The sequence below is a fragment of the Thermobia domestica genome, chromosome 2, assembly GCF_964235325.1.
Source record: "Thermobia domestica chromosome 2, izTheDome1.hap1.1, whole genome shotgun sequence".
NCBI lineage: Eukaryota > Metazoa > Arthropoda > Insecta > Zygentoma > Lepismatidae > Thermobia > Thermobia domestica.
In genome coordinates, this window is record NC_137455.1 from 72,327,068 (window position 1) to 72,348,200 (window position 21,133).

The following is a 21,133-nucleotide window of genomic DNA, read 5'->3' on the forward strand; positions in this document are numbered from 1 at the left end:
ATTTCTTTGATTGTGTTTATATGGGTATAAATGTTTTTATTTTTCAAACTCGAAGAAAAAATAGCATCAAACACAGACACTGTTACACAATAGTGTCTTTATTATAAAGCAAAAACGTATTGATCTGTGACGTATTGAAAAAAGTGTTATGGCTGCATAAACATCTAGGAAAATTATTTTCATTTTCTTAACCCACAAACGCCCAAGACCAGTTTTATTCGTTAGCAACTGCCTTGAACAATACCATGTTACATCGAAAACCTGAGAAGAAAACTGAACGAAATTCGTACAACAAGAGAACGGGTAGTGTGCCTGAAGTGGAACAACGGTGGTTTGGCTAAATGAATGATATAGCCCGTGTAACGTAGTGAAAAATAAAGTGGGTCACTGGTGGCACAAGGGGCGTTTGTGGATCCTGTCTGTCTGTCACACTAACTCCTAAGAGTTTACAGTCAGATTAATAGTTGTCACTATGTGCGCTGCCTCTTTCCTGACGCCAAGAGATATCGCTAGTGTGCAGCCAACTTGCAGACAACCCGAAGGCTTGTGGATGATAAGTAGTAATAATGAATTCGAAATTGTGCATCCAGTCAGACAAATAAGAGTAACAAAATGAATGATTAGTTGTAATTGTTTTAATTATTATTTTAATGTACTAGGTTTCTTTTTTATTTTTAACAAATGTTTTTTTTAACAGTTTATTATAACTTTTTTCATTTGCTGCAAGTACTAAACAAGTTTTATAAATACAGGGTGCGGCACGTAAAACCGGCCCGTCGTAATATATTCAATACATATTCATATTCATATTCATATTCAATACATTACATTTCATTTATGTGTTGTAGTTAATCATATTCAATACATTACATTTCATTTTATGTGTTCACTTTACGGGCCGGTTTTACGTGCCACACCCTGTATATAACAGATTAATTCCGTTTCGGGGCAACGATTCCACGCCCCTTCCCTCTCTTTCGTTGCTACATTTCTGTGTATACTATCATCTATCTAATGTCATTACCATGTGAGACCTTATATGATTGCCTTGTTTTTGTAAGAAATAAACATGCCTTTTTGTCGATTTTATTCAAAACTACGAGTGGAGATTTACTATTAAGTATGTTATTTCGTTCAATTCGACGAAATTTATCGATTTATTATGTCTTATTTTTCAACATTTTTTAAGTTATTATTATTACACGCTTAAAATACTATATAAAAATGAAGTGAAGAAATATGAAGTTTGCCCTTTTCCAAAAAGAAATACGAAATTTGCATTCCCTAGAAAAACATGAAGTTGGGTTCGATTACTTATGCAGCGTACATCACTTTTGATTCGAACCTATGCTATGTGCATTTATGCACGACAACATTTTGTCCGTGGGTTTTCACGGTGTTCACTCGTTTCCTCCCAGGGCAGCTCACAAGCAGGTTTTAGTGCGAATGTTCAACCCATGAGATTTTATGGAAGACATAATTTTCATTGAAAATTATAGAACATTATGCAGGTTGGATAAAGTGTAGTGGCAACACTGTTCTCACGCCAGAGGTCTGTTTCGCAGAAGTACAAGATAAGTGAAATTGTGGCGATGAAATTAAATTAAATGAAACCTTTCAGTTTAACGTCCCGCAATATGACCGTTCGGCTGAGAGAGACGATGATTGCGGCAAGTGAATGATGATAGAAAGATTGCTGGAATGAGAATGTAGGAGGAAACGAGAGTACCTGAGGAAACCCACGGACACAATGTTGTACATCACAAACTTACTTGGTTGGGGGTCAAACCACTAATCCTACACACCATTGGTAAGCACTCTGAGCCACAGAGCTCCCTAACAGGGAGAAGAAAAAGGGTAAAACCCAGGATGAGATTGGAGGGCATGATAGGGATGTTCTGAGGGAGACAGAGGATAGAAAATAAGAAAATATTCAGGATAGAAGAGAGTAGAATAAAAAAAAATATATAAAAACGGAAATGCCAATCCAATATGAACATGGCAAAAGGTGGTGTCAAAGAAGAAGGAGAGGCATACATAACATATAATTTATAAAATAACGATAGTAGACTATAATTCTTTCTGTTAGTGTGTTCTAGTGAAAACTTTGTATTAGAGTGTTTTTTTTTTTTTTTTTTTTTTTTTTTTTTTTATGTTTTGTCTTCAAAACATTAGTATAATTTCACCACGAAAGATGCTTACCTTTATACGGAGATCTCGATGTCTTGGAATTGTAATGTTTCCTTTTTACATTTCGAATTCTTCTGGAATTACGTGCACTGGGTTCTGTAGCATTTTTATTCTCTACGTCATCATCAGTACCATTAGAATTCTTTCTCTGTTTTAGCTGCAATTCATTATGTGCACTCTGTAACAAGATAGTATATTTATTCTTCCTATAAATTGAGGGGCTTAGTGGAAAAGGGGCGTATCCCACAAAATTTGGAAAATCGAGATATATACATATTTGAATACATGGAACTATCCGGTATATTGAGAAGAAGTGTTATGACTCGGCTCCGTATACTGTGGATCCCATAAGCGTAGGACGAAAATGAGGAAATATTTGTGTCAAAAATGTTAGTGGAAAAATGACGTATCCCCTTTCAGCTGCAACTCTTGAGTGGAAAAATGACGTATCCCGTTTCCAGCTATATTGTGAATTTGTGCTGATATAACACTATCTGTCATTGATTGTGTCTAGAAATCAGCCAAGTGTGACCGCTGATACATGTTGCTGTTGACAGTAATAATGGCTGCTGTGCAGGACGTTGAAATTAATTCCAGTCTGGGAAATTCGCCTGTTAAATCACGAAAGACAACGAAACGAAGACAAATGGAAGAATAATGAACGTAAGCGTAAGAGGAACGCAGGAAAGAGTTACGTCGGACACACAGGTAAGGAAGTACCAGATAATATGCGAAGTGATGTGAGGTGTTGTAAAACTGAGTGGTGTAGATATATGAAGGATATCGATTCTGAAACCAAAGATAATATTTTCATTTCGTTTTACAACATGAAAGATTTTAACACGAAAAATGCCTATCTATTTGGGCTAATCAGGAGGTCAGAATGTTAACGTGTGTACATTAAAGACAGGAAAAATGTAAATGTCTTCAGGTGCGTCAATAACTAACTAACTAACTAACTAACTCTATGGCCTATGGAACCCGGAGGTTCAGTGCCGCGTTCACAAAAGCTCTCCACTGACTTCTATCCTTAGCTAATTGCATCCAGTTTCTACTTTGTATTCCTATCTCTGCGAGATCCATCTTAATATTGTCCTCCCATCTGCGCCTAGGTTTTCCTAATGGTCGTTTTCCTATGGGTCTACCAGTCAAGACTTTGAAAGCGTTTCTACTTTCTTCCATTCTAGCTACCTGACCTGCCCACCTAAGCCTCCTAGACTTGACGACCCTAACAATGTTGGGTAAACCGTATAAACTATGTAGTTCCTCGTTATGAAGTTTCCGCAATTCCCCATTCTCGTTCCTCTTGGGTCCGAATATTCTTCTCAGGATCCTGTTCTCAAATACTTTCAGTCTATGTTCTTCCCTCAGAGTAAGCGACCATGTTTCACAACCATACAGAACAACAGGCATGATTATCGTTTTATATATTTTAAGCTTCAAATTCCTCGACAGAATTCGCGACGACAAGAGATCTTGAACCGAATAGTAACACGAATTCCCTGCTTTTAGTCGACATTTAATTTCTTCGTGAATATGATTTTCGTCTGTTAATATTGATCCTAAATATTTGAAAGTATCCACTTTATCAAAAGCATTATTTAATATTTTAACGCCTCCACAATTTGCCGTATTACGGTCCCGACGCACTTCCATGTATTTAGTTTTCTCTGCATTTACTTCTAAACCCATGTCCCTGCAAGCGTTTAATAAGATCTCTGCATTTGTTTCTACTGTTCTCCTATCATCCCCTATTAAATTTACATCATCAGCATATGCCATAACCTGGTGAATGCCGTTCAACTCTAGGCCCTGGTTGCTATCTTTGATTTTCCTTATGGCGTATTCCAGCACAAAGTTAAATAATAATGGCGACAACGCATCTCCTTGTTTCAGGCCATTTTCGACGTGGAAGCTCGTGGACAAAAATTTTCCTACCCGGACTTTACTTTGGGATTCACTTAAACATATTTTAATTAATTTAATTAGCTTTCTCGGTATTCCAAGTTCTGTAAGAACGTTGTATAATGTCTCTCTCCTAACCGAGTCGTAAGCCTTTCTAACATCAATAAATAGTTGATGTACCGGGGTATTGTATTCCCACTTCTTTTCGAGTATTTGGCGAATGGTAAATATTTGGTCGATAGTTGATCGATTTCGTCTAAATCCGCACTGATAATCTAAAATAATTTCATCTGCGTATGGGGTCAATCTTGCTAACAGAATATTTGAAAGTATTTTATAGGATGTTGACAGAAGAGAAATGCCTCGATAATTATTACAGTCAGTTTTGTCGCCTTTCTTGTGAATTGGAACAATGATTGATTCTTTCCACTCTTGTGGCAATTCTTCCTTGTTCCAGATAAGGAGAATGAGTTTGTGTATCTTGTTCCACAATTTTTCGCCTCCAGCTAAAATTAACTCAGCCGGAATTTCATCTACACCCGGAGATTTATGTTTCTTCAATTTCTTTATAGCGGCTTCCACTTCTATTCGATTGGGTTCTGGAATATACGGTTCTGCGGTGTGTATCCCCTTTTCTCCACGCACATTAGTTTTTGGCTGCGTGTTCAGCAAATCGTCAAAGAAATCTTTCCATCTATTTAAGAGGCTATCCGTATCGGTGAGAACTGTTCCGTCAGATTTCTTTAATATATAAGCACGAGGTTGATAGCCTTTCTTAAATTCGCTGATCCCCTTATACATGTCAGGTGCGCCAATACTTTTCATTATCCTCTTCGGAGGAATGGAAGTTAATGTATGCAAGCAAGCATTCTGCAATGCCCATGGTATCACTAAACGTAGACTGCGTACCGCCTGTGGTGAATAGAGAACACATACGAATGATATGCCTACCAAACCGTTGCATTCTCCCAAAGAGAACCGTCGAGGTAAACATCACAACCGACCCCATGCTATTTCGGAAGAAAAACTAGATATTGTCAGGAATCATATTAGGTCGTTTCCACGCTCTCACTACAGCAGAGCTGCAAATTCAGCCCTGAATTTCATATATAGCATTCTGTGCAACAAATGTACGATTTGTATGTAGAACAATGTGAAGAAAGAGAAATCGGTCCAGTGAAATTACATACATATCGATATGTGTTCAATAATGAATTTAACATCGCATTTAAAATGCCAAGCACCGACATATGTAAAACTTGTGATTCGATGATACACGTAGAACCTAGACCATCTGAATATCATATACACATTCGTAAAGCCGAAGCAGCCTACCAATCTTTGAGAAATGGAAAACAGGAATTCAAATACATTAACAGCAGCACTATAGTTGTTGCTATGGATCTGGAACAAGCACTTCCAACACCTATGATAAGCACGGAAACTGGTTTCTATTTGCGGCAGTTGTGGACATATTGTTTTGGGTTCCATTTCTGTCATGATGATTCTGCAGTTATGTGTGTCTGGCCGAAATCTGTCGCCTCTCGTGGTAGTGATGAAGTTGGAAGCTGTATTCTTCGGGTGATGATGCACCTACCAGAGGATATTCCCAACAGACGTAATTTAATAGTGTATGGTGATTCGTACGTCGGGCAAAATAAAAATTCTGTCATTATGGGACTCTGGCTGTATTCGTTAGACGTCACCAATCTCCAGACAATAGAACATTGATTTTTGGTTCATGGCCACACATTTCTCCCCTGGGAAGCTGATTTCGGTATTATTAAGAGAGCGAAGAGGAAAACACAATCTGTGTACACCTTCGCTCAATGGGCCAGTCTGATAAAGACAGCACGCAAAACGAAACCATTTCAAGTCATCGAAATGACAACAGAAGACATGAAGGTAGTATCAGCGTTGCGATCTGTTCTGACATTTCGCAAGAAAACAGAAGATGGAAAAGTCTTTAATATGAGAACAGCAACTAGTATGAAATTTCTGAAAGGCAGCCAACTAGTCCAGGTAAAATACACATACTCGACATGTGAGCCTTGGACTACTCTAAGTTTGCAGCCAGAAAGAGGACAACCGGACTCTCTGCAAGATATGGTTTTGGTATCCAAGTATCCGGAAGGAAGACCTATCAGAAACCTAAGTATGGTAATCTAATGAGCAAGTTAAACTACATTTCACCCATCCACCACTAATATTATAGATCTCTAAAATGGTACAATGACAACGCGAACCACGCAGGGGTAGATGATATTGACAGTTGCGATATCGAGTGATTGTATGAAGTGAAGTGTCTCTTCAGAGTACTGTGCCCTGGGTAATGGTTTATTGTGCAATATAATGTGTATTATACTCGTCTGCAATGTTGTGTTTACAGTGTATACGGTTCTAGCATATTAGAGTGCTGCCGTACGAAGAAAATATTTTTGTTCTCGAAACTATGTTATTTGAGTGGCAATACGAACATCTGTGATTTTTTTTACTGAGTGGAGTACGTGAACATTATTGACAGAGACGAACATATTCTAACTTGTTGTGTTATTCTGTATGTTACATGAATATTCGCATATTGGAACTTTCATTTTGATTCATTAATATAGAAAGCTCGTATTGGTTTGGCAACCATGTTCATGTGCATATCTTATGTTTATTTCTTCTTAAAGATAAGAAGTAAGATGCATGATGATTTTTTCTGAAACATATCAGACCTTCTAATATATATTATTATATTTATGTACCTTTCTTCCATAGTAAAACTTTTGTCAGTTACAACGCAAAACCTTCTGTTTCTCGAAAACATTCAAATGTGGGATACGCCCCTTTTCCACTAAGCCCCTCAATTGTAGGGCAGAGGTTCTCAACATTTACAACAATCTATATAATATAAAAATGAAAGTGATTATGTTCGTGACTTAATAACCATTGAACCACCCGATCGATCTCGATCAAATTTTCAACATACGTGAGGTTTGGGTCTGGGATGATTTTTATCATTTCACTTTCAAGGTGTAACTTGGGAGGGGGGAGATATATAAAAATGATTAAAAATAGCCTCTGGGTCGCTGAGATGAACAGTGAGACTTCCGATGCCGTTTAAATCCAAATGCAGCCCCGCAACTTGCAAGTGAGGAAGGGGGAGGTATAAAAAATGATCGAAAATGACCGATATTAGTTTCGAATCCATAGTTTTCGGGGAAGCTGAGATGAACACTGATACTTCCGATGCCGTTTAAATTCAAATTCAGTCCCCGTTAGTACTCCTAAGCGAGGATGATGACATCTAAAAAATAGTTTAAAATGACCGATATTAGTGATCGAATTCATAGTTTTCGGGGTCCCTACGTTGATTGGTGACAGTTTTGGTGCCCTTTATGTCCAAAATGAAACGTATTATCCGCGTGCAAAAGGCGGGTATTCTGCTAGTACTTAATACTGAGAATACATATTAACGTAACAAATAGCGACAACTTTAATGCTAGTGCTTGAAGTTGGGAGCGTGCATATTACTAAGCCTTCCTTATCTTTCTGAGCCAATGAAACTGAAAGATTGGAATTTACTGCGCAAATAAGCAAAAGCAATGCACTGACAAATTAGTCCCATTTTCGGCTTCTATCTGGAGTACTATTCAAGTAGTGGTGTAAAAGCATATATGACAAAAACATGCTTAATAATTTAATAATTTTTAATAATGGTTAATAATTTTTTAGTTGGTACTCCAAGTCAATATAGCGTTCACAACGGCTCGAGCGGCTGGGCTTACGGCTCAGTCACCACCGAGCCGAGCCAAGCCAACAGCTCACCCAACCGAGCCAATGACTCAATTGAGCCGAGCCGAACCAAACCGATGGCTCACCTGAGCCGAACCAAGCCGATGGCTCACTTGAACCGAGCCGAATAGAGCCGATGCCTCATCGCAACCGAGCTGACTCGGGCCGATGACTCAGATGAACCGAACCGATGGCTCAGCTGAGTTGAGCCGAACCAAGTCAATATCTTACCTGAGCCGAGCCGATGGCTCATCGCAACCGAGCCGGCTCGAACCGATGGCTCAGTTGAACCGAGCCTAGCCGAGGGCTCAGGGCTCGAGTCGAGCCGATTGACATCATTAAGTCGATGCAAGAGGGGGGGTTACAGTGTGAACATAATTCGTCATCTAAGGCATAGAAATCGTATTTTAATTAAAGATACTCGTTTAGAGTGACCAATATATCGACAACACAAATCTTTCCACTAAGTCCATTTTCTAACTACCAAACTCTAAGTACTAACTACCAAACTCTATAGCCTATGGAACGCGGAGGTTCGATTCCGCGTTCACAAATCCTCTTCATTGACTTCTGCCCTTAGCCAAATGGATCCAGTTTCTGCTTTGTATTCCTATTTCTGTGAGATCCACCTTACTGTTGTCCTCCCATCTGCGCGTATGTCTTCCTAATGGTTGTTTTCCGATTCTACTTCCAGTAAAAACTTCGAAAGCGTAACTACTTTCTTTCATTAGGCTACATGACTTGCCCACCTGAGCTTCCTAGACTTGATGATTCTAACATTACTAAATAACTACATAGAGAAACTTTAGGATTAATTTTTACCATCGTGTCAGAACGTGAAATATGAGCACCATAGGCTATCACCATAATGTTTAAGTGCAGCTAAAAATATGTTTGGTCAAGAATATAGTTGGGCTGGTGTGTATACAAGGGCGTCGATTTCTCTGTAAATTTGGGGGGGGGGGGTATTCAGATGCAGAAAGCATATATGATTATTTTAAGACAAATTACATTCAAATTATTCCAAATATTGTAAATTTACAAATACAATGAGGCCTCCCAGGATCGGCGCCCTTGTGTGTGTACCAGATTCCTACATGTTAAAAATTCTCTTCTCTACTCGTAATTATGCTTTTGCACAGTTGTCCTTGCTGTTTAACTTGAAAATTACTACCGTAAATATCAATAGAACACATAGCAATTATTTTATTTTATTTTCATTTATTAATTGTTTTAAGTATCCATCAACGATGTGAAAGGAAAGACATAAAAACGTAATATGCTAACTTACCTCCAAGATATGTTTTCTTTTCCAGTGACAAGGGAAATTTAGTGGTTCAGTGGTACAGCGCCACCTCTGATGTGTGGTGTTCCTAGTTAGATCCCAGCAAACTAAGTTTGTGGTGCACAACATCGTGTCCATGGGTTTTCTCAGGATATTCCCATTTCCTCCCACATTCTCTTTCCACAAATTATTCCATCATTATTCACTTGCCTTAATTATCCGTCTCCCTTAGCCTAAAGGACATGATTGTGGGACGTTAAACTGGAAGATTTCATTTCATTTTTTTTCTTTTCCAGTGACAGATTGACAGAACTTGTGCCTAGCGAGCACAACGCACGGAACACCCGTAGCCTCTTGGTTTCACTGTGTTCCCCTCCCTTACATAAAATGTATTTTCATCTCTGATGTGCAATATTTATTCTATTCGAAATTTACAACTAAAGACTAAGCATCGGGATAATGGAATATTTTGTCTTAATATTCATTGATGATGATTTTGTTATGAAATGTCATGTTTATTATATTATGTGAAAATACTGTTCCTCACAATATGACATCATCTTAATGGATTTTATGTGCTCGTGGTATATTTTTGATACCACGAGCGTCACTTGTTTGAGTGCTTCCGTCCTACGACCAAATAACTACAAGTTTTAGCATATTATAAACGCATCAGAATTACAGAAAAGATAACTAATTTTTTCTTCTTCTAATGAAAGATCGTCAAACTTTGATCGAATAAACCTGTAAAAGTTGTCATTTAAAATATAAAAGATGCCGCTGAGCTCAAGCAGTGTTTTGTTAAATTTTCCTGAAAAGTGTATGCTCAGAAACCACTGAATTGTTTTCCAGTATGGGAAGACAAATAAACATAAAATTATATTTGAGTTATTCAAGACATACTACCTTCGTTAAATAATGCCACATGTCACAGCGAAAATCAAAGAAATAAATGTTCGAGTTACAAGCAGGAACATCTTACGTGATTTCTTTTTAGTTATTTTCCAAAATATCACATATGAGTATGATGTGAACACATTTATTATTTTCATAGCTACTAATGTTATTTCAATGAAACTTAGCAAGTGTATAACCTTGGATACGTAATATTTTTGAGGCACATTTTGTATTTTGTGCAGGTATTGGAATCCGGGTGTTGCAACAGGGAGTACTCACTTGAAAAAAAAAAAAAAGCTTTTATGGATACAATAGGGCACATTTTTAAAAAAATTCTTCTCCTGAATGTAAACCCGTAACACACATGTTTAATATGATCCGAAAAATCCGCATTTCGTATGTATAGTTCGAAAATGTTGAAATGAAATAAGATCTTTAAGCTTTACATCCCACGTTTATCTCGTCTAGGCAAAAGGAGACGGTGATAATGAGAAATGAATGAAACGGCAAGTGGGAGGAAACGGGAGAACACCGAGAAAACCCACGCACACGGTGTTTGTCCACCATAAAGCTCACTTGACACGAGCTGGGATCGAACCAGAAACCCCATGCACCAGAGGTGAACGCTTTACCACTAAGCCACCGCGGCCTCTAGTTCCAAAATATTAACTAATTTCATACATATTGTCTATATTTTAATGAAGCTTAGCAAAAACATCCAAGTGGTATTTTTCGGGCAACTTTCCGTCTGAATCTGGACTCTCCGTAGGGATGCCCAAATTTCTTTGAAAAAAAAAAAAGAGACTTGAGGAATATTTACTGATAGAAGTTAGCGTGCGCAACCTATATTATTAGCCTTCAGAGTTACATTAAAACTTCTAATATGTTCTACACACCATGAGAAGGAGCAATGCACTAAACAAAAAACATACACCGTGCACGGTTTAGAAACAATAAAGACAAGAGAAACTCACCCCTTGATCCTGACTTTTTCCTGATTTAAAGGAATAAACCATCAACAACAGAACAATACACAACGCTAATAGAATGAAAATAGCTACTAGATACACAGCGCAGTTTTTCCTTGACGTTCTAATATCAGATTGACATGGTTCAGTTGTTGCTGCCTTGCAGTAGCCCATGAGCTTTGAATGTCTCTGCTCTGCCATGTTTAGCCACTTCGTAACTTACAAGACATTGTACAGATACAATGCTTCCTTCCACGGATACAATGAAAAAGATGTTACTTTTATCAAGAAAAGGCTGGCTTGCGGTTTATTACGTCACAGAGGAAGTGTAACATCCTTTACCTAATTTCAATACTCTCTGAGCCATTCGGGAACAAGCTAAAGCAATTCTCCCCGTACAGAAACTCAATAATTGTTAATTATGGTCAGTTAGTAATCCCAAAATAATTTACGTATATTATAGGAGTTTAACGGAAAAGAAATATATCCAAAGTTACATACCAAACAATATATGTAATTATGCAGAACAAAATAATGTGAATGAATGTAATCCTTATGCGTAGTTACCCAGAAAATGACAAACATTTTATTGCGTTATATGAAATCTTTCAGTTTTACGTCTCACGCTTATGCCGACTAAGCTAAGCAAGACGGTGATAATGAGAAATGATCCTAATGGTGGAATGTATAAAGTGAGAGGAAACGGGAGAACAATGAGAAAACTCCCCACACGGTGTTTGTGCACCACAAAGGTCACTTGACGAAAGCTGGAATCGAATTAGGGACCTCAAGCACCAAAGGTGAACGCTCTACCACTGAGCCACCGCAGCCTCCTTTAATGGCATTATAAAGTATGTTGTTTGTTGACAATAACTGATTTTTTTTTTTAATAATATTGGAATATGGTTACTGTATATGTAAGAAAATACGATGGTAACTACAAGATCGTCTATTGCTATCTTCTCGTAACAGCGACACATTCTAATTGTAACTTATTATTATTATTAAGTATTCTGCCTTTTGGCAGGTCCTGGGACTGTTTCTTTTTTCTTTTCTTCTTAATTTTCAGTTTGAATTTTGGAATGTTTCTTTCATGCTTCTCGATTTTCAACTTCCTCTTTTAACTCCCAATATTTTCTTCTATTTTTTTAAATCATCGATCATTTTGTTCTTCTTCTTCCTATTCCTCGCTTTCCTTCTGTCTTTCCTTCTATGGTGGTATGAAGAAGACAATTTCTTCGCAAGATGTGTCTAATCCAATTGGCCTTTCTGCGAACAATGGTGGCCAGAAGCGTCCTCTTCTCTCCTATCCGTTTTAAAACATTTTCGTTTGTTACAACATCTTAGTTTGTTACTCTCTCTGTCCATTTTATCTTCTCCATCTTCCTCCAACACCACATTTCGAAGCTCTCTAAATATTTCTTCTCTAACTTCTGTAATGTCCAAGTCTCTGAATCATAAAGTCCAATACGTACTCCACATGACCGATTTCTTCCTTTGTCCAATATTAAGGCTGCTAGTTAAGAAGTTTCGTCCAATTGACTCTGTCGAAAGCTTTTTGCCAGTCTATAAAGCACAAACACAACTCTTCCTTTACGCCAAGAACTCGTTCTGACTTGTGAGATAATTCGCATCAACCCAATGACATCTCTGGTGCATTTTCCTTTCCAGAATCCAAATTGATCTTCCTCCAACATCTCTTCTAGCTTACTTTCCAGATGCCTGTTCAGTATGTATGCGTGCAATTATCTTTCTAGTGTGGGAAATAACAGGCTAATGGTTCTATGATTGTTACACTTCTTTGCTTCTTTTTTTCTTGGGTAATGAGAGCATTGAACATCAACAAAATCCTTGGCCATTCTCATAGGCGGAGCTAGGAATTGTCTGCTGAGGGGGCAGTGGGGGGCAGACCTTTTAGTCGGTCTCGGAGGTCTTGGTAGGTGGCCATCTTATAGGTGGCACTTTTATGTTTTGTCAAAAAGTTGGGGAGCTAATGCTCCGCAACTCTGCCCATGGCCTTTCTCCACTCAGGTAAATCTTGTTAATAAGTGAATACAGTACTTTCATTGCATTGTTGCCTAATCCCTTGAGAAAATCTTGTACTATGTCGTCGTCTTTAGTGGCCTTCCTCTTTCCATGTCCTTGATTGCTTGTACTACTTCTCTTTTTACTTCATCATCCACCTCTTCCTCTGCTTCGATCGCAGTAGCTTTGGAGCGGTTCTTCTGTTCATACAAATCTTTTATGTATTCCTCCCAAACTCTAAGAATTCTTTGATGGTCAGTGACTACATGATCTTTTGATCTTCGATTCCAAGATCTGCGTATACATTTGCTAGCTTTCCTTCCTAATTCTTGTACTTTCTGATACATCAGATGATATCTGCCCCGCCGTTGAAGTTCCATCCAACGGCGCCGACTTATGTGGGTGCATATCAATGGCGGGGGTGTTACATGTTTTCAGTGGAATCTCGATATTTTTTGATTGATTTCCTTTTAGTTAATTTTTTTTATGAACACTGTCACAAAGGGCTGTACTCGATTCTATTCACAATATAGTTCCATTTTCAATGAACTTAAAAATTTCTTTGCTGAATTCTCTATGTCTGTGTGTCTATCTATCTGTCTGTCTGTTATTTCCGTTTTTTTTCTTTTTTTCAATTTTGAGCCGCCCATTCGATAGAGCATCAAAAACTATCTGAGAAATTGGTGGAAGTTTTCGCGCCATTCCCGAGATAATGGATAAGAAATGACCGATTTCCAGAGATTTAAGGAGCCATATCTCGGGAACTATAAGTTATAGAGAGATCATATTGGTGTTGATCAATACCTAAGAAGATAGTTAACGTTTTGGTACTGAATAGTAACCGGTGGCCACTGGCCACAGGTCCCCAGATATTGACCAGAAAAGCTAGAATTTCGGAAGATTTAAGGAGCCATATGTCGGGAACTATAAGTCATAGAGAGATGATATTTTGCGAGAAACAGAAGAAGATGCGAGTAAAGAGATTTACTTTTACATATAGGAACAATCACAGTTACCCTTCCCGCTCCATCTTTCCATTCTTTTCGTTCTGGGAATGCTCTTGGAGCATTCTCAACTGGTTTATTGCCTAGACTGCCTTTGATTAGGCCAGAGATAAAGAGGGGGAAGGGGAGTATATTGCTTGGTTGCCGTTGGACAAACACATTTGAAACAAACAATTATGTTTTAGAGGGTAGAAATTTTAAATTCCATCTCAATGTCTTAATTGCTTATTGTTTTTTTGATAATTGCAAGTGAGAAATACTTATTTGATTTTGTTTCCGTCATACTAAAAATCTTGTGGGTGCTGGAGCCCCGGAGTACCCACGTATTGGGCGCGCATGGTTCCATCTCAATTTATACAAAAACCAATTTAGTGGCGTTTGCATTTGACACATTTAATACTGACCTAGCATAGAAATGTTTGAATATTTAACCCTTATCCGGGCAACCGGGGCCTCCCAGGCCCAATAGCTTCATACTTTTCTTCGAATTTCTTAATAACCATAAATATTTTGATGCCATAAAATTCTGAATTCTTCTATCTTTAGTCGAAGTTAAAGTTATGAACATATCGAGTTGGTAAGGCTAATAGAGTTGGAAGGCCCCAGTTGCAGTCTACATTGCAAAAATAGCTTGCCCGGATAAGGGTTAAGGTTCTCAGAGTAAATTATTGGGCTATAGCCTGTGTTAATTCTTCCGCTCCTAATTTCAAACGATTGTTAGACCTTTACATATAAGCATCTATATACATACCTATTCAATATTGGTTGTTACTTTACCTTTCTTAGCTTTTTAAGATGGGTAATAGGCCTCTTTCAAGTCAATAATATTATTTCACTCTGTTTTCTACTTTGTACGTTAAATAAGTGCTGGCGGTGGTGTTAACAGTTCAAAGGACACATTATTACATTAGCAGAGACTGTTGAAGTATCACGAAGAATAAAGTTTTAACGAGTTTTATTTTATTTATTACAAAACATAAATAGCAAAGAAAAATAGTGAAAGTTATCCTTATCCAACGAGAGTGTGTAACTTAATTTATAAAGTTTTATTAGTTAACCACTATAGGCATTTATAAACACTCGAGTTTTTTATTTTATTTTCGTGGTGCTGGTAAGTATTTGCTATTGAACATTGAAATAGAGATTCAGGTCACTGACCTTGATATCTTTGTGCAATCTTTACAGATTCAAACAACATTCGAATTAAGTCTAATATTCTCTTGTATTATTATTATTATTATTATTATTAGTAGTAGTAGTATTAGTATTAGTGTTAGTATTAGTATTAGTATTAGCTAATTGTTATTAGCTATTTCTGGTTAATAGGATTGCCAACTGATCGGTATTTTACTGGCTGATCAGTATTTTGTCAGGCTCAACTATATATTTCTGTTATCCTTCATATGTTTTGAGGTTTATGAGCGGGTTTTGAATATTATGAGGACTATTTGATATTTTAGAGTTGTCAACCCTAGTGGCTAGAGTCTTCAAGATTTAAAGTGATTGTAAGCTATAGCCATAATTATATATATATATATAACCGTATATATAACCATATTTCTCGGCGGTTCATAGTAACGATGCAAAAGGAACAGTACTCTAAGAAGGCTCATATGTAATTCATGAAATTACAAGAGTGATCTAATGTTTACTGCAAAACGTTGAATGTATCACTTATTCATTATCTTGTCTTTATCTTTAGAAAACAAAAGTGATTTACACAAATTTGATTTAACTTGCTTCCTTAATCTGTCCAAATATTTCACTTACTACAACTTCAAATTTCTGCTTGTCAAATTCATTCTCTTGAGTGTCTGTTGTTTCCAATTTTGCAGGCACTTTTTCACTCATTTCTAGATTCTATTTAATCTAAGTTTATCCAAAATATGCATAAACAGAATATCCTTTATATGTACCAGATGTTTCAGATAGAACGTCCAGTGCTTTATAAATCTCAAGCAGTTGAAGATAAAACGATACAACAAAAATGAGATAGAAAGATGCCGGAGGGTGTATCGGGCATTATTATGACACTGCACTCCTTCCCCATGTAGGAGCTCCTCCGTGGCTAAGCGGTTAGCGTACGCGCCTTTGGCGTGGGAGACCCGGGTTCGATTCCCGACTGGAGCTCATGTGGTTCGGATTCCACGTTAATCAGTAGGTCCACGTCTCATATAGCCTCGCTGCTGAAAGGGACGCTAAACTAAAATCAACTCAACTCCTTCCCCATGTACACTCATGTCCAAAATTATTGTCTCATGTATATAAATATGTTGTTCTAGGAATATAATTTGATAACGAATTCGCCTGGTATTTCTTATAATGTTAGTATGTGTATAATCGGCAAAGACACGTATGTGGCAAATTTCATGCCAAAAGAGCAGTAAATAAGAACAATAAAACGAAAATAAAACTTTCTTGTCCATTTAGCAACATTTTGTTTTACTCACTCTAATTTTCGTATTTATAATTCTTTTCCTATGAAATTTACCACAAATATACATTTCCCGATTATACACATAGTACCAGTATTAAAAGTGCCCTGCAACATTGTTATCAAATTATATTCTTACAAGAAGACAGTTATAGATATGTGACAATCAATTTGGACATGAGTGTATGTATTTTCAGAGATGCAGTCAGTCCTTCATCTTTATGGACGGTAATACGTGACCGATTCAAACAAGCGCAAGTTAGGGATGCGCACAAGACAAGATTTGAGGTTGTCTCGTCTCGGAAATGTGCTGTAAAAGGGATGTCCCGACTCTAAAAATGTATATTTCTCTATTGGAAGAGCTGTGTCTCGACTCAAATTTTGTTAGGAAACTCCTGTCTCGACTCGTCTCGTGCGTATCCCTAGCGCAAGTACGGAGCTCTTGGAACGAGAGATACTTGGTGGATGAACTGGTCTACCCGTCCCTCAACTTGAATCCCATGGAGCACTGTGAGATGCTATAGGAAGGCATCTTATGCAGCAAGGATCATCCAGCAGTTGTCAACAATACTGGTTGAGTAATGGAGCTCCATACGACAGCAACTCATTACCAACTTTGTGAGCAATATATGTGCCGCACGTTGCAGAGCACGTCGCTATCCGTAATGAACAAATATCTTTTAGGGACCATTTTACTCCTTCTGTCATGGTAGTGCTATCACGAAACAATTTTTGATCTTATTCCGCCTTATGCAGAGTCGTTTTGACGTATGACTAGCGCCATAGTAAAGGCCTGACAACTGCAGGAAACATGTTAGTCGAACTCTTTAGTATAGCACTCATCGCTCGTCAAACGACTCTGCATAAGGCCCATTATGTTTCTTTCTGTTGTTTCCTATGTATCTGTTTCCTATGTGTTTCCTATGAACCATTTTCTGTGTATGGTTCGTTTCACCAATCTATGCCACTTGGGAGTGATACAGTATGTGAAACTTACTTTCGTTAAGTTTTGCATGCCAGTGTTCTTCAAGCAACTGACATTTTACTGAGATAATCACTTTTGGAGGAACTTCAGCTAGCTTACTGACAAGGGAACATCTTATATTGATAGTAGCGTTGCCAAATCAAACAATATGCAACCGATAAATGAGTGAAAAAAAAGTGAGAAATCCAAAGTTTTACGAGCCGACACGCAGAAACACAGGAGAAAGAAGGATCTAGAATCATGTGAAGTGTAACGTTGCATGCTCACACATACAACTGTGGTCCCGCGTTCAACTTGTCCACAGGTAAAAGTCAAACCTTGCCCAATTAACAGACACAATTCCTTCCTTTACCTGCACACAAATCAAACACAAGCACACTAGTCGAGTTAGATTCCCCGATTCTTGTTTTGGCAATAGCAGAGTAAAAGCACTGAAAAATAATATGTTTTTCTTTTCCTGGAAGCAATCAAGCCTGTTTTGACTAGGAGATATATGTAAACTCTCAAAATTCAACTTGAACAATTTATTATAAACAGAATATAGGTATAACAACAACAAGAATTTTTTAAACCCCGTAGCAAAACGATTAAATATTGAAATAACTCCAAAAACTTCCCAACAAATGACAATTTCAACAATTAACATTTAATTTATCCAAAGTTACGAAAATATCAAATTCTTTGAACATTAATTAGTCAAAAGCAACGTGAAAAGTTTCAAAAGATACAATTTTACCCGTATATACATTTACTCTTTCAATTCACTGAAGTTTACCACCCTTCCGGCACTCAGTGACAATCCGGATACACATGAATATTTAATTTTGCTTTTCTTTCCCCAAAACTCACAATATTTATTGGTTAGGTCAGGAATTAACAGTAATACGTCTACTCGGGTATTACGCGTTTGTTCCCACATGAAAATTCCTACTAAAATATTCTCCCAATAATATTTTTAAAGTTGGCATAAATGTGCTTAATGGGATCCGAACCCAGCATGCGCGATCCGAACCAATATATATTATAATGGGATCCAAACCCAAGGATTGGGAGTCCCATGCACTGCTCTGACAAATAACGCGAGGACGAATAAATTTCGAATCTCCTTCTACAGCCAAAAGAGGTTAAATAATTCGTCCTCACCTTATTCCCCAGGGCAGTACTAAGAGCAAACCCAATACTCCACGTTAGTGGAAAAATAGCACTCTACTTACCAAAGAAAACACACACAAAATTCTTAACATGCATTAATATTCATAATATTCTGTTCACACACTAATTGAAGCAATCTTTCATATAGTATCAAGCCAACTGTCACATAATTCCAAAACCATATATTCGAAAGGGAATTTCAATGTTATATCATACCGAAAAATGAATTTAACTAATTTCCAAGAGTTTTAATCTAACCCTTACCCTTTCCAATCTTCAAGTGACCGAATTGCTGGGCAAACCCACCCAGCTGCTACAGCCACAAGTGCTGCCATCTCTTGAGATTCGAGGGAACTCCTCGTGACAAGCACTCATAAGTGAAGTGGAAGGGCATCTATTGAGTAGAAGCCGTATTACCTAACTCCTACCTTTACATCCAAATATACAATTATAATTCCATCTGAAATCTTTTTTTTTTTTTCTTCGACGGAAACGCTATATACGTTACATATAGATCCGTCTGCCCAAAAATTTTTAATTACATCCATCAAAAGTATATGCGTTTAAGGAGAAGAATCTTGATCTTAGTTCTAATTACAAATTCCATGCATTGCATGCTTATAAACAAAAATTTTACAACTTACAGTCTCCATCCATCTATACTTTGAGGACGTGCTTTATTACAATGGTAAGATAGATCCGCGTACAAATGAGTATCCATTTTCGGGTATATACTGGAAGATCGTCTTCCCTCATTCTTTCGGACATAACCACTAAAGACATTAGGACCAAAACCACGGACAGCTCCTGCAGGATACAAAAATTAAGCGACACAAACAATTCACACAAACATGTCACAAATATATATATATAAACATGATAAAATGATCTTCCTTACAAAAAATTTATTTATTTTTTTTTTCTTACACCTAAACCTTTTAGTCTCCAACCTGGTTCACGGGTTGTGCTTTTCTCGGCAGAATATACCGTTTACAATGCTGAACATGTCTCTTTATTTTGACCTGGGGGTTGTCCACCTTCTCCAACCATAAGGTATTCATAGTTGGTTGACCAACTACATAATAAGGACCCTCCCAAAGTTCAGCAAGTTTAGGGTTGAAATGCTTTTCTAATGATGCCTTCATGAATCTTTTGGTTAAGACTTGGTCACCAACTTTAAAGTTAACTGGCAAATGCCTCTTAGAGTAGGTCTTTTCACATCTTTTCCAGGCGTTCTCCAAATTTCTTTTTATGATTTCATATTTCGTATCTTTATCGACTTCTTCGTCTAATATTCCCAAATCTACTAGCCACTTGACATCAAGCGGGCTGTACATGGTTCTTCCATAGTAGATATCACATGGAGAGAGACCCGTAGTTTCATTAAGACTCACATTGATAGAGAAAGCAATTTTAGATAGTAATTGGGCCCAGTTCCTTTGATTCTTATCAATGTATGCCTTCAGAATTCCCTTCAAACTACGTATCGTTCTCTCACAAATGTTCGGAGATGGATTATAAGGCGAAGTTTTTATGTCCTGTATCCCTAGGCTGTACAGGAAATGAGTAAAGTACTGTGATACGAAATATGTCGCGCAATCATGAACCACCTTAGAGACAAATCCAGTTCTTAAAAATATATCCATCAATTTCTTACAAATAGCTTGACTTGAGAGTTTCCTTAAAGGTTCTAAGAATACAAATTTACTACAGGCGTCCACTACAACTAATACATATTCATACCCCTGACTACTAGGCCATTTCCCGGCAATATCAATAAAAAACGTGTTGTTTGGAGCTTTTACATGTCTCGTATAATAATTTCCCTGAGGCAAGGTGTTCCTATCACGAACCCTTTGACATTTAGAACAAGATCTCACAAACTCACTGATATCTTTAAACATATTCGGCCATGTCATACGTCTAGCAATGGCGGCAGTTGTCTTTCTTACCCCTCTATGAGCACCACTTATCAACTGAGAATGGAAATAGTCTAGTATAGTTGGTACTAAACTTTGTGGAACTACTACTCTATAACCATCCCCAATCTGGCTCTTCGTTTTCTTTAACAAGATACCATCTCTTAAAATATATGAGTCTACACTTTCTTTCTTTTTTAATTTACCTATAATTTCTTGAAGATCTTTATCTGACTGTTGATGTTCTTTCAAAGGTTCGTTTAACAACGGCAATTTCCAAAAATTTACAAAACTCAAGTTGACATTTTTACCATTATCTTTGATAACCTCAGCTGTATTAGGTTCATTAGTATAGAATTCTACATGATTTCCTATTCGCGAGAGGAAATCTGCAGCAATGTTAGAGCTCGTCCTGATATGGAGAATTTTAAACTTAAACTGAGAAATTTTCTCCATCAGAGTACCGTACTTCCTTTGCCGTTTATGATTATGTAACAACCAAGATAAAGCCTTCGAATCTGTGTAAACTACAAAGAAATTATGCAAATAATATTCGAAACGTTCTAACGCCAAAGATAAAGCCTTCGCC

At 37.4% G+C, this 21,133-nt stretch overlaps 1 protein-coding gene across 3 annotated transcripts in view; it reads right to left on the reverse strand.

The window, feature by feature from the left end:
* The window catches only part of LOC145672635 (neprilysin-2-like), a 158,082-nt gene extending 138,688 nt beyond the window's left edge, over positions 1–19,394 (reverse strand). Inside the window, exons 1-2 of one of the 3 annotated variants that reach the window (XM_081741808.1) lie at positions 19,270–19,394; positions 2,203–2,368 (exon numbers count right to left, since the gene is read on the reverse strand). In XM_081741808.1, coding sequence (XP_081597934.1) covers positions 2,203–2,368; positions 19,270–19,278 — 175 coding nt within the window. In that variant the 5' untranslated portion in view covers positions 19,279–19,394. Of the gene's footprint in view, positions 1–2,202; positions 2,369–11,031; positions 11,381–19,269 lie in introns of those variants that run through there. The other 2 variants (XM_081741803.1, XM_081741797.1) reach the window with 2 other exon arrangements.
* Positions 19,395–21,133: the final 1,739 nt, after the last annotated feature.